This window comes from Siniperca chuatsi, linkage group LG10 (genome assembly GCF_020085105.1).
Source record: "Siniperca chuatsi isolate FFG_IHB_CAS linkage group LG10, ASM2008510v1, whole genome shotgun sequence".
Classification (NCBI taxonomy): Eukaryota; Metazoa; Chordata; class Actinopteri; order Centrarchiformes; family Sinipercidae; genus Siniperca; species Siniperca chuatsi.
The window spans coordinates 16,827,188-16,846,601 of record NC_058051.1 but is presented as its reverse complement, the minus strand read 5'-3'; the positions used below and the strand labels follow the sequence as shown (position 1 = coordinate 16,846,601).

The 19,414-nt window shown below is 39.3% G+C and overlaps 3 protein-coding genes across 4 annotated transcripts; all 3 read left to right on the top strand.

The window, feature by feature from the left end:
- Positions 1-332: 332 nt before the first annotated feature.
- mfsd5 (major facilitator superfamily domain containing 5) lies at positions 333-3,233 on the top strand. The gene is made up of 2 exons (XM_044212204.1): positions 333-487; positions 903-3,233. Exon 2 carries the CDS (start codon positions 984-986, stop codon positions 2,430-2,432), a length of 1,449 nt encoding a protein of 482 aa, XP_044068139.1. The 5' UTR covers positions 333-487; positions 903-983; the 3' UTR covers positions 2,433-3,233.
- A 74-nt stretch (positions 3,234-3,307) lies between these two features.
- Positions 3,308-9,644, top strand: LOC122883475 (protein lifeguard 2-like). 2 transcript variants are annotated; one of them, XM_044212207.1, is made up of 12 exons: positions 3,308-4,086; positions 5,794-5,884; positions 6,042-6,130; positions 6,303-6,367; positions 6,467-6,520; positions 6,631-6,681; positions 6,778-6,817; positions 7,138-7,175; positions 7,406-7,493; positions 7,645-7,740; positions 8,006-8,059; positions 8,174-9,644. In XM_044212207.1, exons 1-12 carry the CDS (start codon positions 4,072-4,074, stop codon positions 8,321-8,323), a joined length of 831 nt encoding a protein of 276 aa, XP_044068142.1. In that variant the 5' UTR covers positions 3,308-4,071; the 3' UTR covers positions 8,324-9,644. The 2 variants fall into 2 exon arrangements, with proteins under 2 accessions (XP_044068142.1, XP_044068143.1); XM_044212208.1 differs by lacking the exon at positions 3,308-4,086 and adding an exon at positions 5,032-5,616.
- A 911-nt stretch (positions 9,645-10,555) lies between these two features.
- Positions 10,556-19,367, top strand: senp1 (SUMO specific peptidase 1). The gene is made up of 18 exons (XM_044212195.1): positions 10,556-11,274; positions 11,528-11,586; positions 11,703-11,884; positions 11,971-12,046; positions 12,170-12,362; positions 12,507-12,645; positions 12,742-12,860; positions 12,970-13,253; positions 13,389-13,452; positions 15,844-15,882; positions 15,977-16,061; positions 16,171-16,311; positions 16,787-16,918; positions 17,142-17,345; positions 17,437-17,516; positions 17,633-17,717; positions 18,021-18,116; positions 18,210-19,367. The coding sequence occupies exons 1-18, from the start codon at positions 11,141-11,143 to the stop codon at positions 18,270-18,272; spliced, it is 2,175 nt and encodes a 724-aa protein (XP_044068130.1). The 5' UTR covers positions 10,556-11,140; the 3' UTR covers positions 18,273-19,367.
- The last annotated feature ends 47 nt before the right edge of the window (positions 19,368-19,414 follow it).

The following is a 19,414-nucleotide window of genomic DNA, read 5'->3' as shown; positions in this document are numbered from 1 at the left end:
TTCGAACAGTTTTATACCCTGTGTGCTATTAGGGTGTGCATGATCACTTAGAAAGGTGATTGCCTTCATAGCTAGAAATCTAGGTTAGACAGAGTACAACAACGTAGTTCATTATTACATAATGTTGTACTGTGTGCCGATTTAATCAGAAAACGTGGAAAACTGCAAAGAAATTTTCAGGAACTACTTATTTCAAATGACGAACTTTTAGTAACTTAATAAAATCCAACCTTAAGAATGGACTGGCCCTCCAAGAAAGTTGCAACACTGGATGTCTGCAAACATGAAACAACTTTCTCCAACCCCTTGAAATCAAAAAGCAAAGTAGGGATGCCACCTTGTGGTGAAATAATAGACCCCGGATCCCGGAAGTGAATGGTCTTTGTGTGTTTGCTACATTTGCCTGTATCTTGCACTATTAGTTATGTTTTATGTTATCACTTTTGTACGTCGTGCAGTTAATATGGGACCACTGTCAAACGGCATGGTAAGATATATCATATACTATGATACAGTATAGTGAAAAATATATGGTAGGATAGTGACGCAAGTTACAACAAATTTATCTTAACGTTAATAGCAGGTTAGCTTGTAGGCTAGCGTTAGCTAAATAACAATAGCATGCAGGTACATTTCAGCGCCATCAATTACGTGTTTAAATAAACTAAATTAAATTGTCACTAATCCAGCTTTCAGTCATTGATGCAGGTGGGACTATGCTGTCGTAACTAGCTAATGACATTTTGTCGAGTAGCTAGAACTAAATTCCTAAAAGTAAAAGCTTATTAGCCAGGTTAGCTACGAATTAACATGGCGAATTACTAACTCTAGTAAATTGTTCAGTGGGAACGTAAACGTTCCTCTTAACGTATGTACTACTTGTTCACCTTCTCTCTTCACAGGTGCTGAGAAATAGAAAGAAAAGAGTTGAAAACGCTCCAGGATCTCAGGTTTGATCTCAAGTGAGTGCAGTTTATCACACCATGTTGGTGACAGCATATCTTGCCATCATTTTCCTGCTTGCCCTGTGTGTTGGCCTCGAGCTCACAGCGCGCCGCCTCACCCCACCACAGTCTACTCCTACTGCTGTAGCCAACCCAGTTTTCCGTCGCTTCCAGAGTATATTCCTTCGAGCATACCTTTTGGCTTTGTGGGCAGACTGGCTCCAGGGTCCTTACCTCTACAAACTGTACCGCCACTACAGCTTCCTGGAATCCCAAATAGCCATCATATATGTGTGCGGCCTGGCCTCCTGTGTTCTGTTTGCTCCTTTTTCAGGCTGGCTCCCTCAAGCCTTGGGCCGCAGACGAACATGTCTTCTCTTCTGCCTATCCTACTCCGCTTGTTGTCTCACCAAGCTGTCCAGAGACTACTTTGTTTTGATTGTGGGCCGTGTCCTGGGTGGTCTGTCCACATCCCTGCTCACCACCGCATTTGAAGCCTGGTACGTGCACCGTCATGTAGATGTCCACGACTTTCCCAAGGAGTGGATCCCTGGCACCTTCACCAAAGCTGCTACCTGGAACCATGGGCTCGCTGTGGGAGCAGGGCTGGTGGCTAACATGCTGGCTGAGTGGCTCCACTTGGGGCCGGTAGCTCCCTTTCTCCTGGCTGTCCCCTGCTTGGTGTGCTGTGGCTGGGTGGTGTTAACAGACTGGGGCAAGGAAGAGGCCGAAGAAGGTCCTGAAGGGGACAAGCAAACACTGCTTCTTGGCACTCCAAATGGAGGCGTGACCCGCTTGTCTGCGAGGGCCCGGTTCTCACGCAGCTGTCATGATGGGCTGCGCTGCTTGCTGTCAGACAGGAGAGTCATGCTCTTGGGTGGAGTGCAGGCTCTGTTTGAAAGTGTCCTCTACATTTTTGTTTTCCTGTGGACCCCAGTACTAGATCCTCATGGGCCTCCTTTGGGAATAGTGTTCTCTTGCCTGATGGCTGCCAGCATGGTCGGATCCTTGCTGTACCGCCTAGCCACCTCCACGCGCTACTGTCTACAGCCTGGCCATGTTCTCTGCCTGGCTGTGTTGATGGCCTTCTTCTCCTTCTTCATGCTGACCTTCTCCACTGCCCCAGGCCAGCCTAGACCTCATGAATCCTTTCTAGCCTTCCTGCTGCTGGAGCTGGCCTGTGGCCTCTACTTCCCTGCAGTCAGCTTTCTCCAGGGCAGGGTGATCCCAGAGGAGAAGCGGACTGGTGTACTGGCCTGGTTCCGGCTGCCTCTGCACCTGCTGGCCTGCCTAGGGCTGCTGGCGCTCCATGGGGAGATATCAGGAACAGGTGGAGGGGAGGGTGGCAGCGGCACCAGACACATGTTTGGAGGCTGTGCAGTCATGATGCTGGCAGCTTTGATGGCTGTAGTCAGTCTGTTCACCCTGGGCAGGAATGACACAGACCTGAGACTGGAGGGAACCAGAGGGGAGGGCGAAATGTACTGAGGAGATAGACCACATATCCATATGTGCTTGACTGGTTTCAAATGTATTGTGCCAGTTTTGTGTGTCTGAAAGTAGAAACCTCATGTGTTCCACTGGAGTAATAATGTCAAAATTTTGCCAAATGTGTCAGTGAAAGAAATCAAAGGGGGTGTTTTGGTAGATTAAAATTCAATTGAATATCCATTTTTATATGTTTGCCTTGTTACTTCTCTGTTGTTTTTTTTGGGAGAGACTTTTACTAGTCCTGTCTGTGTAGGAATGCTTTGGGAACATGGCCATATCTACCTTCATTTGTCAAATAAATTGCTGGAAGCTTTGTCAGCCATGTCCAAAACTCCTGTATCATTCCATTGACTATTCCAGATAACATGTTATTGCCTCATTGTGTCCACTTATAGGGAGGTGGGGTGATGTGTTTGACAGGATATAATTCATTTCACCCATCAGTATCCCCATGAGGATCAGTAATGTAGTAGTTCCATCATATGTTTAAAAGCAGACATGAAAAGATGTGAGTTTACAGAGAGCTCAAAGAATATCCAAAGAAATAAGATCATGACTAACATGTAAACCAGTATCTGAATGTCAATTCTTACAATACTTCTTCCACAGTACTTTGATTTCTGTATGTTGTTTCTTCCAGCATCTGTGTGTTTTTATTTAAAAGAGCAATCCACAGTAGGTCAGTTTTACTTTGAATGCTTTTTCTGCACCGTCTACAGGATATTTTCTCTGTATTGTCTTAACATTTCTCTGTTCTTTACACTTTTAAATAAAAGTGTACATATTGTACATAATTTATATTGATTTGTTTTATATTACTGGAATTTCTATTTTGTGGCATATTGATGTTTTATTATATTTATTCAGTAGTATCTAAATTGGGGTTTCCAAATAATCCAAAATGGTGTAATATCAAATATTTTTGCCACATTTTGGCTGTCCAAGTGGATTGTAATTACTTCTTTTTTTAATTAATTCAAAATTAACAAACCTCTTACCATTAAGTTTCATTCTGCACCAAATCATTTTTTTAAAATACAATTACAACAATGGATTATAATGAAAATTAATTGGAAAGTACAGCTGTAAATTGTTCACCTTTACTGGAAAACTTGTGTTTCAAGCAATTCTAATGCAAGAAGCCTATTTACAGTCACAGAAAACATTGTAACTAGCATTGATCCGAGTTGTAAATCAGGAAATGTTACAATATTTTAGCCCCTGCAATTCTCCTCTCCTAGTTTTTGCTGCAGACCATATTTCCAGATTTCTCTGGACTTCTCTCCTCATAACGTATCATGCAGGCATCCATCCTCCCCATTTTTCCTGGTGCTGTGGTACACTCAGATTTTCTCTATGGCGCAGCGTCACCTGGATGCTGCTAGAACATCCCTCTGTGGGTGAGGGAGGGGTATCTGCACGAGTCTTAACTGCGTTGTTTTGGGATTACATCACAATCTCGTCAGAGGGTTTTCAGTCTGAGCAGGCAAGAAGAGCACTATCATTCTGAGGTCCTTTCTCACAGTTTAGCTAAACTCCGCAAAAACTACACCATCGAGAAAGGAGACACCAGAGCCCCATTGACTGGTTGGCATACAGAACAAGACAAACTACTGCAGGACGAGAGACAGGCATCATGACACAGGGCAAGGTATGAACTTGTTTTCTTCGTGTCATTTAGTTATTCACCTTTACGACAATTAAAAACAGTTCTGTAATTGGAAATTCTGTATGGGGTCTAGGTTGGTATGTAACAGTCAGTTATGCGTGTCTCTACTTCATCCATTTAGTCTCACTATTGTCAAATGCTTGATGGCAATGCAGACTATTCAGTTGTGAACACCACGGTGTCATTTAGTTAATCTTTCCGTCATTAATTTTAATGAATGATAACCAGAACAGCCTGTGGTTTTGTGTCCTGCAGCATAGTATTTCTAGCCACACAATCCCGCAGTATTGAATAGCTATTACATAGAGTGGCTTATTAATTACATTTTAATCCTGTTGTGAATTTTCATTTACGCTGACATGATATTGCTTGCCTTCAATGCTAAGCTGTTGAGTGTTAACTGAGTTTATGTTTGTGAAATGCGTCACTGGTTGTTTTAACATGTTGCGTCACCATGACAACCCATTTCTTTCTGTAGCGCTGGTAAAAAAAATAAAAAAGAAGCTTGCTAGCCCACCCTCAGTTTGTGCCTCTCATATTTTTCTGATTCTGAAAATACAGTCAGAACAGCTGTGTGTTGTGTTTTTAAACGACCTGGGTTTTTCAAACATCGCCGGTTAATTATCGTTTGCGTTAGAGAAACCGATGCTCTGTGACCTGAATGCAGCTTTTGCTAATACATGAGGCACAAACTGGGGCTAACGTGACTACCTTATATCAATAGGATCTAACTCAGCCTATCAATCAAAACTCTAACTTAATTTAATATAACTGCAGTTATGAACACTGTAAACGGGTTAAATATTAATTAGTTGTATGAAATACATGACAGTTATATTTGAGGATGAAGCAGTACAGATGTCAGTTGCGATGCTGCCTTCAGATGATAAGAAATTTTCTGTTCGCTCACCGCGAGGTATGGCGCAGGGTTTAGTACACTTGCAGAGGCGCAGCGCAGATATACGTCATCAAAAAGTGCGTATGGAAGCTAAGCTAACTTTAGCATTGGATTTAGCTAAGTTCGTAAACTATATGCTTATTCACAAACGTGGCTGTGACTGCATACATTTCGCCATGAATTACTTTTCCTGGCGAGATTGTGGTATGTTTTTAATGTTGTTATAGAGTTGGGGAACTCTGAAACAGTTTTTCTTCCATCACTCTCTACCTCCCTGCAAAGTAATTCATGGCGAAATGTATGTCGCTTTTGGCTACGTCCAATACAGCTGTTATCTCATTGGTTGCGCTTTGAAAGGTCAGCGGCAACCGAGGTCAATGCAAAGATGCCCTTATCTTTCTAAACTGTCACTAGCCAAAGCAAAGTCGAAATAATTTCAACTTTGAGCGCAGCGCTCTGTGGCAGTTTCGAGCAGTGCGCCACGCCAAGGGCAGCGCTTCCGCCCAGTTGGGCGCCACCGCTGCCACCCATAGGAAAACAATGGCACAGCCAGCGCAGGCTCCCACACATGATCAGCGGTAAAACCGCTCCGCGCTGGCTATACTATAATAAAGGTAAAGTATGGAAATATCAATAACAGATATCCAAGATATACACAATTCCAAAATAAACAAGGTTGACGGTAGGGTTGTTTCTTGGTGAGTTGCATATATATATATATATATATATATATGAGAAGTAATGAAGTATAAACTAAAAGACAACAAATTGTTCATCTTTTGTGCTAACAGCTGCCACTAGCAAACAAGGCCACCAATGGCTCCTCCAGTGGACAAGTCTTAGTGTCACCAACTCCTCCCAGCTATGAGGAAGCCACTGCCGGTATGATAACACCTTATCCTTCTCATTTTTGTCATTATCTTTAACAAATAAATTTGACAATGTTTATCATGGTTTAGGATGGTGTGGAAGTGATGGGATTACATACAGTATATGTTGACTGAAAAATGCACTGAAAATAAATAAATGCGTTCTCTAGACACCAGTGCTCCTTGCTACAATGATGTTGAGATGCTCACAGAGTTCACGTGGGATGATCGCAACATCAGGAGGGTCTTCATCCGTAAGGTATCAAAAGCTTTATCATCATATTGATGACAATGTTAGCTCTGTTGTGAATGTTGTGTATCACTGATAATTCACCTCAAATGAACATGTTAAACTTTAAAGGCCTGACCAGCACATACCAGTACATGTACAATTATGCAATCTTTTTTCACTCTAACATTCTTTCTTTTAGGTGTACACCATCTTGATGATCCAGCTTTTGGTCACTCTCGCTATTGTGTCTCTTTTCACATTCTGGTGAGTATTAGTCCAATCTTTTTCTCTCATGTTTAACAATATTGAACAAGTAATTCTGATTAAATTGTGTGTACTTACTTAAGACTATGTTACTTTTAGTGACCCTGTGAAGGTATACATTCAAACCAACCCTGGGTGGTACTGGGCATCTTAGTAAGTAACAGGTTTAGTCAGTCTCAAGTCAGTTATACACTTCTGTACATTTTTGGTCCATGGTACTTCTGTCTAATTAAATATCTAACAATATTTCTGTTGTTTAACAGCGCTGTGTTCTTTGTCACATATCTGACCCTATCCTGCTGCTCTGCACCAAGGTAAGTTAATAGTTCTCAAAATGAAATGTACAACATAAAAAAAAAAAGTAAATCACCTATAGTATTGACACTCTAATCTTTTACTCACTCCTACAGGAGACAGTTTCCATGGAATTTGATTCTGCTTGGCATCTTTGTAAGTACAAGGCAGAACATAAACGTTTTCATGTATAAACTGAATTGTGTGTTCTTTAGTAGATGAGCAGTTTTCAAATCAAACCTACAGTCTGAGATTTAGAAATGCAAACAGTACATTCATAGATTAACTAATATTAATTAATATTTGTTAATGTGTAACTTTCACTCCACAAATAATTGTAAGTTGACAGTTAAAATGATCTAAAACAAATGTATGAATATGTTTTATAAAAGTTAATGCTCTCCAGTCATGACTTGCTTGAAGAGATTTTAACAAATGCCTGCATTTTAACATGACTATCATATGTCCCATTACAGACTCTCTCACTCTCCTACATGACAGGGATGTTGTCCAGGTACACTGTCTTGTGTTACTTTGCATTATGTCTTGCTGCTTTAGACCCTCTCCTTAGCTAGCATGATGGCTTTTGCACCCAGATAAATAGTCATCAGTGTATTTTCTTTACAGTACGTGAGGTTGTGTGTGTGGCCAGTGATGTAGGCCTATATAAAACTGTATTGTGTATTCTGTTTAAAATTGCTTGAAACATTTTCAGTAAGTTTTGCATGTTTCTTTTTTTAATAGCTTCTATAACACCAAGTCAGTGGTGATGTGTCTGGGCATCACAGCAGCTGTCTGTCTCCTGGTCACAGTCTTCAGCTTCCAAACTAAGGTGAGAAAAATAACTTTTACTTTTCTGCACATTATATCTGTTATCTGATGTACTGTATGCATGTTTGAGAGTGAAAATCATTCACTTGTCAGCTTTTCACACTGTTGGATTAACATACTAATGTTGGATTTCATATGCTTTCTCCATCCAGTTTGACGTGACATCATACCAAGGCGTGCTCTTTGTCTTCTGCATGGTCATGTTCATCTCTGGACTGGTGTTGGCATTCGTCCTTCCCTTTCAATATGTAAGTATGACTATCCAAATCAAGCAATTACACCAGTTGTGTGTCATGTAAGATTGGGATGTGGAGGATTTTCAGACAACCAGGATATAGTTACATCAAATACGAATTTAAATTGACAGTCTGACAAATATTTGACATGAGACTGATGCAGGTCCAACTCTAAACTGAGATCATACTTAGTAACTGTACTATCATATGTTACATAGTGGACCGTATACTGGATAATACTGGAATCACATCTAATCTAGTCATTTTTGCCACTTAGGTACCCTGGTTGGATGCCACCTACGCTGCATTGGGAGCCATACTGTTTACCATGGTAATTGTACAGGCACTGTCATGCCATTATTGATAGAAATGATCATATATTGTACTATTGACTATTAGAATTTTAAAAAAGATGTCTTACTTGCCGTTGTATTTTCTGTTGCAGTTTTTGGCATTTGACACCCAGCTCCTCTTGGGGAACAAGCGCTACGCCATGAGTCCAGAAGAGTACGTCTTTGCCACTCTCAACATCTACCTAGATATCATCTACATCTTCTCCTTCCTCCTCCAAATCTTTGGAACAAAACGAGAATAAACCATCGTCCTCTCTTTCTTATCTACAGACAAGGGATGCACCAGTTTGGCAATTTAGGTAGACATGATAAGAGTCTTTTTAAATTTTGGTGATTGTGATGACAATGCTTCCATTTGTCAGCACCAGTTTTATTTTTTTGCCTGATACTGATAAGGTCACGAATACTTTGTGAATCTCTTGTATAGACATATGTCAGTATTCACATCCAAAATGTCAATAACCTTTCCCTCCTCTCTAGCATGTTGTGAACCCACATTATGTGGTTAGTTTACTGGCTTTACCAACCAGAAACATTCAGTGATCCGTGATCTTCCTCAATTTAACGTAGATAAAATATACTGTGAGTGTTCATCTGAAGCTGTATGGGTGTCTTTATATCCATGCCTGCCTAGATATCACAAATCTCCTGCAAACAATAGATGTCAATGCTCTTTAAGAGGTAATTGATCTATAATACATTATGCATGACTCAAAAAAGCCCTAACAATGCCAAGTACAGTCATCCCATCACTGGACTATTGCTTTGGGTGTTGATTTAGTGACTGAAAGCATAAATGTTACTTTAAAAAAACTTCAGATTTTTCCTATGTTTTCAATCATATCCAATGTTGTCTCAATACTGTGAATTACAAGAAACTCCTTCAGTGTTTTTAACAGTTTCAGAGAAGTTGACATGTTTTTTCTGGCTTTTTAATGACAATCTGAAAATGTTATTTATTGGATTTGGGATGCTGCTACTCATCTCTGCCTTGATGTTTTACTCATATTTACTGTATGGTGTATATGTTGATTTTTTGTCATTCACATTGTTGCAGTGTTTATTATTAGTATGTCATTTGTTGAATATGTGTATTTGAACCTGAAGTATTTTTAATGAAGATTGCTTAGACAAATTTTTTTAATGAAAGATATTTAGTTGTAACAAACCTTGATTGTTGGCTCTTAATATTATTTAAACTTATTTAGTCAGTTTGAAGAGGTGACACATGATAATTGAATATAAACATGACAGTGCCATACATGCATGGATTTACTACTATGCTATATTTCATGACATTTGAAGTTTATTTTTTTATGACAGAATGATATATTTTGGAAAGTGTGTGATATAAAATGATGACTTTGAAGCTTGAAAAGAATTTCTAGGTCTTTTAAAGTGTCCTTGGATTACCTTTATCTGATGACATTGATGCAGTATATTGTTTTAAGAGCACCCTGCATTTCACTGTAGCATTGGTGTTACTGTATTAATTTATTAAATGGTGAATGTGTCTGAATGCACTCACTGGTTCTCTCTGATTAAATAAATAATGTGCTTTAACACCTCTACATTACCTTTATTTTTAGTCTATGTTGCTCGTGAACATATGTAAAATTATGCCACTTTTAACAGGACAAAAGGGAGCTTGATTTCAGTTTTATATTTTCAGCCTAAACATCTCAATGTTGTAGAATATTCTGAATGTTCTCCTTTGATAAAATCACCTGCTAACATACTTGCATCTTGAAATATCCTAGATGTGTTATTTACCAGCACTCTGGTCCTCAGATAAATACTTTTCTGATTATTCCAGCTGTATATAAAGTTCCTTGTATATAGGGTAAATAATGGTATTTAAAGAAATGGCTAGGCAAAGGTCATGTAGTGCTGCTTGGGCAGGTAATTTGGCTTTAGTTCTGTATTGTGATGCACAGGTGACAATACTTGCTCATACAGAGCTGAACTGCCTGGGCTTCCTCACTCATCCTCCAATATGCTGCCACCATAGTGTATACCATACTCTGTTCTGTATTTTATAACTTTCATTGGACACATTATACTTGTAAATAACATATAGCCTATAGGTGTATGCAGCATATAGCTTCTTTTATCTTTTAGACTGAACAGGTTTTCTTCCTGGATTGCATTTTTGCTGTCTGTCAATTACAGACTGAAGAGAAATACTACTAAACTATTCTAATATGTTAAGTCAAATATGAATGAGTAAGACATCTGAGAACACACTTTGGGGCCGTATGTGTTTGACATAAAGATCGGCTAATTATTTCATTCAAAATATAATAATAGAAAAGAAAAGATCGGCTAATCCTCCACGTGCAATTGTGTTCGTGCGTGAGTGCGACAGACACACATAGGGCATGAAAGTAACAGAGGTAGACTAACGCTAAATAATTGCGTGCGTGTGGTGTCTATAGTTACATGTGATAGAATTTTGTTCAGAAGTCAATTCCGGCGGGTGTGACGTGTATTAAATGGTATCCTCCAGTCTGCAATCAACCACTAAATTTCGGGTACACTGGGAATTACAGCATCCAGTCATCCAATCACAATGTGCGATGGTTGAGCGTCTTGTTCAGCCATGTTGTGGTTTTGAATGAGGAAGAAGCGGGAGATAATATTCTTCAACGAGTTTATATGCAATTTAAAGTCACGTTAAGGGTATATAAATGAGTTAGGGTGTGACTCAAAATGCTAACCGTTTTTTCGAACGCGCTGGTTGCGACTTATCGCATTCCTGTTGGAATTTAAACATACTAACATAAATTAGCCGTGTAGCTAACAACGTTAGCTAGCAAAGTGTGCTAGCTAGGCAACTAGCTAATTCTCAGCTAACCAGCTAACGGTTAGCTCGTTTCGTGGGAAAGTAAAATGATATTTGCGAGGAGTGTTAGCCTTTGAAATAGCCTCAGCTAACCTGCCTCAGTCGAATGAAGCGCATTAGCCTCATTTGGTTTGACTATATTGACAGGTAGACTGAAAGCAGCTATAGCGATTTATCTTTAAACCAGCGGCGTTATTTCTAAAACTTTTGAACCATGTTGAATAAAATCTACGAATGGATAGAAACAAGCTTTGCCAATCTTCGCAATGGTGTACCAGCTGCGGAGCGCTCTGATGCACACCGGGCAACGGGAGATGGTCAGATGAGGAGGAAAAGACCAATTGAATGGTATGAGCTGTAACAGCGTTATTCCCTTGTGTAATCAAAAGTCGGTGTGTTTAAAAAGACACGGAATTAAACTGACGCCAAGTTGTTTTGAAGTGATTTGTGTCCGTTCTGTAGAACCACTATTCATTGTCTCGCTGGTCATTTAGCGTTTCAACCATTTGTTATAATGTGAAGAAAACTATTTATTTTCAGTTTGTCAAATTGGATGGAATGTGTTATTAACTGTATGGCATCAATCTGTTTTTTCCTTAAGTTTGGAAGATGGACAGAATATCGATAAAGATGGCTTAATGATAAAGAAATCTCGAATGGGTAATTAAACACTCACTTTGTTACATATTATGGTGTGAATATATGTGAGAATATATTGTAGTTAAACAGGTATTACCCTACTTACAGTCTTGTCTGTCTGTTTTAAATTTCTCAAGGAGATCTTATTGACACAGTCAAGATTGCAGCTGAAGGGGTTAAGACTCATAGCTCCAGTGTGGCTACATGGATGAGGAACAATGTGAGCCCAACCTTGAGAAATATACTGCCTGCCTCCCCTGGTCCTCCACCTGGAGAGCCACAGCCCTCAACATCAGCAGCAGTCTGGGCAGGGAGACCGGTAAGGAATGAATTTTTGGGCCCTGAGTGTCGATAAGTCAAAATGTTTTTTGCCTTTATTTAAACATGTCATGTGTTTGGTTTAAGATTGTTGAAAGGAACTCTCTGGGTGAGACGTTTGCTGCTCCCTCAACAACTTTGGAGTGGAAAACATCCAAAACAGGTTAGATTATAACTTAAAGCATTGTATACGCTTTTGCATCAATGTTGCTAGTGTTTGTGGAGACTTTAGGAGCTCTTGGAGAGAAGTTAATTTTTGGACTGTTTTTTTTTTCCCCAATTCTAGAATGCTTGCGTAATGAGAAGTCCATTGTGGGATCAAAAGTCTGTAGGCGACAAGTGTGTATGAGTCCTATACATCGTGAAGTGCCAAAAACAAATGGGCACTCAGTCAACTTGCCACCCTCCGTTACCCCTGAATTGCACCCCTCTCCACGGTTAGGCAGGCCCCTAAACCTCCGACCATACGGAACACCAAGGTATTCCATACATTTGGTTTTTGCCAGAAGAATTTTTTTTTCTTCATTTCTTCAAGAGTTGCTTTTTGTTATATGATTTATCATTGTACTGTTGTCAGTTGCTATTGTCAGTTGATGTTTGATTACCACACATTTTGTCTGCAGTTTGTTTAGTGGAGTGTCAAGCAGCTCCTGCACCAGCATGTATGAGAAGACCTTTCCCATCAAAGTGGTGCAGAGCCCAACACACAGCACCTCATCTGGCCGCATACACAAGGCCAGGCCTCGCTGTACTGCACAGGAGGTAAGACATCAGGAAAATAAGTCACCTTGTGATTCCTTCTAAATATCTTGTTGTATTTCTTGGTTGACTTCATGGTTCTCCTCTGTGTTTGTCCAGTCTGTTCGTGAAGAGGAGAAGGAGGTGTACAGGCAGCTTCTGACCATGGTCTCTGGTGGTCAGTCGTCTTTCCTTCACAACGGCAACTCGCACACCATCGTCAGGTCACACAGAGATTTGTACGTATCCATACAAATGCAGTAGACTTTAACAACTTTATCACTTGCTGGACTATATCTAGATAGTGTCAGGTCTTTCATCTGCTTCCCCCTGTCACTTTCTCATCAGCACCAGCTTCCTGACCACCAGCCACAGACTGCTACACTTCTCTTCCCCTACTGGGTCAGCAGCAGGAGAAACTTCGGAGGAACCCAGCAGTCCCCCCAGTCCCAGGGGCATCTCTAGCCAGAACTCCAGCAACCTCCCCAGCCCAGTGGGTGCCTCCAACAGGCCAGGGATTCAGACGTGGTCTCTGGACACAGACCTCAGCTCCAGCAGAGCAGCTACTCTCACATCAGCTCCCTCCCCATCTGCTCTGCAGGATAACTCTTCTCAGGACACACAATCATCGGGTAAAATTCTCACCTACTTGTATGTACACTTAATGGAAATATAGGCATTGTGAAATGGGATACCATAAGTGAATTGAAAATTTGCTTGCTTCTGTATTTCTTCTTGGGTTGTAATCTCCTTGTATTTTCTTGCAGCTCATGATGGTGACTCTGTAATTATTGTAAATGAGCAAAAGGGTAAAAAGCAAGACAGCTCAAGGTTAGTATTTGTTTTCAGTCAGTCTTGCTTTTTTGTTCCTTACATTGTTTTATCCTGAGCTACATTTCACTGTAATTAATAGTAATGTTGAGTGTTATATGATTAAATGTTATACAAGCATGGATGTAGACATCTAACCATTTCATGTTGGATGCTGTTAGTTTAATTTTCATTCATTTATACAAACCTTTTATTTAAGCCTTGAAAATCATTTTAAGTTAAAGAGTTGAACAAATCAAGAGGTGAAGTGGTTTGAGATCATCGTCTTGAATTGTCTAGGGTTAGTGAGAGTGTCGATCTTGAGAATGTGTTGTAGAAAATTCCATGTGTCTGGTGCACAAAAAAGGCAGATTTTTCACAATTAACCCGCGGGAGCAAAAGACAGTTAGTCAAGTGAGTTTGGTAGGGTCCTGTGGTCCAGTCCAGCATAGATGTTATATAGGGTGGTGAATGTCCAACAGGGGATTTATGGATGAAAATATATGTGTTTATCATGCCTCTGTGCCAGAGAGGACCAACCAACTTTGTTATATAGAATGCAATGATGAGTGTCATAGGGATCTCAGGTAATGAATCTGATGGCAGAATGATAAACTGAGTCTAGTGGTTTGAGAGTGGAAGCAGCAGCATGTCTGTAGATTATATCACCATAATCTAGGACTGATACAGAGACTGCTTCAACTATACTTTACCTACAATTCAGATGAAAGCTGGATTTGTTTCTGTACAAAAATCTGAGTTTTTGCTGCAGTTTGAGAATGAGTTTTTCAAAATGAAGTTTAAATGATTCATTAAGCCAAATACCTAGATATTGATACTCTGTGACTCTCTCAGTATTGCTACCATTCAGTGTGGATAAGTGTAGACTGTTAAAATCAATATATCTTTCTCCAGAAGAAAGCATGAACTTTGTTTTGCTTGCATTAAGTACTAGTTTAAGGTTGACAAGTGCATCTTGAATAGCACTAAAAGAAAGTTGTAGGTTCTCAACAGCAAATTGTACAGAGTCAGCAAAACAATACAGAATAGTATCATCCAAGATGGACCTTACAGTCAGTTAGAGAAGATATTTTCTCTTCTCCTCTCTAACTGACGGTAATGTAATAATTAGTATTATTAATATACATTGTAAACCAGACAGGGCCCAGAACTATTCCTTTTGTTACTGGTAAAAACTCTGATGGGATATTTCCAGCTTTGACACACTGACATTTTTCAGAAAGGTAATTCTAAAAACATCTACAAGCAATTGAATTAAACCCAATATGACATAGTGTCTGAATAAGCAGAGAATGATCAACTCTATTGAAAGCTTATGAAATGAAAACAGCAGCACAATACTTCCTTTGTCCATACAAGAAACAATATTATTTACAACTAATGTAACAGCAGATATGGTACTATGCATAGGTTTGAAACCAGACTGGTGAGGACTCAAAACCAGAATATTTTGAGAGAATACTTTGAGTTGGTTATTCACCAGTGATTCCAGGATTTTTGCCCAACAGGAAGTTTGGATATTGGCCGATAGTTATTGAGATCGCTGTTGTCTCCTCCCTTGTACAAAGGAATCATATGAGCAGACTTCCAGATATTGGGAATTATACCTGTTGAAATGTGTGTTATTTGTTCAGTAATAAATGGAGTGGAAAGCTGTAAAAAGAATGGCTCGAGTTTTTCTGCTCCAGTTGATTTCCTGGGATCAATGGTTTGTAAATAGATTGTAATGTGAACTGAGAAGCGTGGTTTACAGGGTAAATACAAGCACTATTAATAGGGGGGGTCCTGTATACACATCCTTTTAAATAAATGACCAGCAGCAGCAAAATGCGTATTAAAGGCTAGGCAGATATCTTTCTGGTCAGATAATATACAGTTATTACAGTTGACGTTCAGGTAAAGAATTAGTGGCTTTATTTTTCATAGAATTTACTGCCTTTCAGAATTTTGCCAGATTTGAATATGAGCAGTGAATTAATTCTAAATAATAATTTTATTTGGCTTTCCTTACAGAGGCTGTGCATTTATTTCTTAGTTGCCTAAAGGCAAGCCAATGGGATTGGTCCCCTGAGCGTCTAGCAAGAGACGATGCTCTGTTTCTTGCTTTAAACAGAGTTGAAAGCTCAGGGGAGAACCAAGGATTTGACCTGTCTTTTATTCTGAGCTTTTTGAAAGGTGTATGTTTATCCACAATTGCAAGGAAGTTCTTTGAGAAAAAGTCTAATTCCAATTAATAATTAAAATTGAATTTATATGAACATGCCATTACCGTACCGTTAAGTCTCTGATACTTAAGTGTGAGTAGGTGGAGTAAAAACAATTACTTAAGCTTAGAGTCAACTCAAGTGTTTTATTTGTATACACAATAATGTATTTCTCTGTTTTTTACAGTGTGCCATGTTTCCAAGCTGAGTTATGGATCAAAGAATTGTAAGTACACTCCATTGTATTTAATTATATAATTGATTCATTATTCACTGATATTATGTGTGAATAGAGGAAAACATGTATTTTGTCACTGTAGGACTAGTATGTATGACTCTCGGGCGAGAGAAAGACGGAGACAGATAGAAGAGCAGGAGGCCCTGGCTGCCCAGCTGCTGCGACAGGTGAGTGTGCACCACTGAAGCCCTCTTTCAGATTCAGTTTTATCATATCCGTTGTTTCTCGACGTCTTGTTATCCCACTAACCTGTGTCATATTGTTACTGGTTCCCAGCGCCTGTCTGAAGAGGGGCAGCGCAGCCCAGATGTGGAAGTCCATGTTCGAGTTCCTTTGGAAAAGGAGGTTCCTTTGACTCTTGTGATAGAAGAACCTAAGCCTTTGGAAGAGAAACCAGAATTCCCTGAACTCACAGAGGTGTGGTCATTGTATCTTAATGTGCATGCACAGTGTTTACCATATATAGAATTTATTAAGATGACCCACCCAAATAGACTTGCTCTCACTTAGAAGATTATGTATTTCTGAATTTCTTATTTCTTCCTTTTTAAAAGTAGAAAAGCAGTTGAAAGTAAAGAGTGACTAAATGTTTGCCCGAATGGTGCTTTGATGAGCAATTGTTGGTTTTATTGTAAATTAAGTGCACTATGCTGCTTAAGTTGAGAGCAAATAGATCCCCCCCCCCATTTAAGTCCCATTCTTTGGTTCAAAACAATAAGATCAGAACTAATTTAAATATTAGAATTCAGAGGGATACCGGGTGTTACAAGTATTGGCTATTTTTTGTTTCTGCAGGCTGTACAGTTTTTGGAACAAATTCATATGTAGTGAGTATGAGGATTAAGTTAAAATTTCATGCCTTTTCACATGTATGCTGTTTCTTTCCATTAAGGAAATGGAGGCAGAGGTGAACAGGGTGCTGAGAGAAGGTAGTTCTCATGAAGTATTAAGTGAAGGTTTTGGTCTCAGCCTTACGCGTAAAGACCTGCAGACCCTCAGCAACCTCAACTGGCTCAATGATGAGGTGAGTACACATTATCCTCAAGCTACGATCTGTGTGTGAATTATCAGCAGGCATTCATTTTGCATCAAATGGCCACACTCTTCTTTTGGTTATGCATATATCACAATATAAAAAAACCCAAAACATAACCATGATTATATTGTGCAAGTAATAAGTGTTGCACAACTGAGCTATACAGTAGTGCTTGCCCAGTTAATGAAACTCTTCCTTCTTAATTTCTCAGGTGATCAACTTTTACATGAATCTGCTGGTTGAGCGCAGCAAGGACCCCAGCTGGCCATCAGTCAATACGTTCAACACTTTTTTCTATCCAAAACTGCGCAGCAGTGGCTACTCTGCTGTCCGCCGCTGGACCAAAAAGATGGACATCTTTTCTAAAGATATCCTATTGGTTCCTGTCCACTTGGGGGTGCACTGGTGCCTCTCTGTAAGTCTTAATGACAATAATTGTGAACCTGTAAGTAACAATCTTGGGATTTATATTATAGTTTTTTTTTATTGTCAACTCTTTCTCTCAGGTGGTGGATTTCCGCAAAAAGGCTATCCTGTACTTTGATTCTATGGGAGGAAACAATGATGAAGCATGCAGAATATTGTTGTAAGTTTCAGTATCAGATAAGTTTTTTGAATGGGGTGTATATTTGGAGAGCTAAATGTAACTCCTGCAAATTGATTTTCATGAGCCATCAAAGTAATTTATTTTTGTTTCCCCAGTGAATACCTGCAACAGGAAAGTAAGGACAAGAAGGGCAAAGAACTGGATACCTCAGGCTGGACTCTGCACAGCAAAAAGCGCCATGTAAGTCCTACTCACATGAGCATTAAGTGGTCTGTTTTCATTGTTGTGCCATGTCATGCTGTGTCGTCAAACTTACGAAACATTAGGAGGTTTCCAATAGGTTTCCATTATTTTCAAAGCAAAATCTTAGCAGTTGGTAAAGTAATTACTTAGTTTAGTTTAGTTTATTATCCTTTTCGGAAATTCCCTTTGGAATTTTGGTTAATCATTCTTATTGATCAAATATCCTGTCAAACTTATATTAGTCATTTTTGCACTGTGGAATGTCCAATAACAACATTTTTATTCCTCCTTTGCTCTCAGGAAATTCCACAGCAGATGAATGGTAGTGACTGTGGAATGTTCACATGCAAATATGCAGATTACATTACCAAAGACAAGCCAATCACATTCACACAGGTAATCACAAACCGCATCAACAAAGAAGATTTATCTGTTAATCATCATGATAGTGGCCTAAAATGGCTTACGTGACCTCTCTTTTATTCACAGAAACACATGCCCTACTTCAGAAGAAGGATGGTTTGGGAGATTGTGAACCATAAGCTGTTGTGATGTCAGTATGAGGATTGTGAACTTGTATAGTCGGCTCACAATGTCAGAAATATGAGTAACGTAACAATGGCTGCGCTACGTTCAGCAGCAGGATCCGCTTACAGGAGTCCTGTTCTGGGATAGACTTGCACACCAGCTCATCAGATCAGGAACCAGATCTGCAACTCTCCATCCTCTAAGCCCCCAGCTGAAGGGATTGTTGCTGGAGCACCAAGCACTGCCTACCAGTCCTCTACTCCACTTTGTTGTTTTTTGGTGAACCCATGGAGTATCAGTATAGCAGCTGAAACACTGCGTGTTTTGTATCGCCCAGCCAGAACTGTTTTTGAAATCACACTTGTACTGACTTACAAACCATACTCTGAGCTGCAATGTTTAGTTTGATGCAGACATACAAAGTTTACATGTTTTTGTCTTACAGGGAGATGGGCACATTATGCTGCATTGTATTTTAATAACGACAGTAATTCTACATTTTGGTACTCTTGGTATGTGCAAAGAAAAATTGACTTTACCATGAAAATATGAATGCCCACAGAACTGAAATTTGAATGGCATCCTGTATAAAAAATGTGTCTCTGTATTTGGGCATGAGACTTGGTCTGTTTTTGTTTTGTTTTTTTCATATTATGAACATTTCACCTAAAACAGGATTATTTTTGCAATTTATTTCATTAAAATGCACAAAAGTCTGCAAATGTGACATTGCCTCAGAGTATGATTTATAATGAAAATATAAACAGCAGGGTCAAAAGGTTTTGCCATTTCCTTCTTCCCCATTAGTCTTGATTAAAGATTGTAAATTAAGGTTCAAAGTCTATTTTATGTAGCGTATTTCAGAGTCTCTTTTCATTCAACAGCAAATTTGGGCATATTCAGTATATTTTGAATTTTGTACATACTTAAAACATATACAGCCTCTTGAACAGTGTAATATACTTTTTATTTACGTATCTATTTTTATCTAGATTCAAGTCTGTTTTGGAAATAAATTCTCATGTATTGTGACTGTTCTTTGTGTATTACCTCAAAAACAGCTGGGTTTGATATAAAAACTGCCACATTTGATAATTTGATAAACATGAGAGAACCTGACATGTGTCTTGGCTTATTTTGAGTGCATTATCTCTTTTACAAGATAT

Coding starts and splice junctions, on each gene's coding strand:
- mfsd5 (XM_044212204.1), top strand. CDS start 984: ATGTTGGTGACAGCATATCTTGCCATCATTTTCCTGCTTGCCCTGTGT.
- LOC122883475 (XM_044212207.1), top strand. Junction 6,521..6,630: donor GGGTGGTACTGGGCATCTTA/GTAAGTAACAGG, acceptor GTTGTTTAACAG/CGCTGTGTTCTTTGTCACAT. Junction 8,060..8,173: donor GAGCCATACTGTTTACCATG/GTAATTGTACAG, acceptor TTTCTGTTGCAG/TTTTTGGCATTTGACACCCA.
- senp1 (XM_044212195.1), top strand. CDS start 11,141: ATGTTGAATAAAATCTACGAATGGATAGAAACAAGCTTTGCCAATCTT. Junction 13,453..15,843: donor AAAAAGCAAGACAGCTCAAG/GTTAGTATTTGT, acceptor TGTTTTTTACAG/TGTGCCATGTTTCCAAGCTG. Junction 17,517..17,632: donor GAAGCATGCAGAATATTGTT/GTAAGTTTCAGT, acceptor TTGTTTCCCCAG/TGAATACCTGCAACAGGAAA.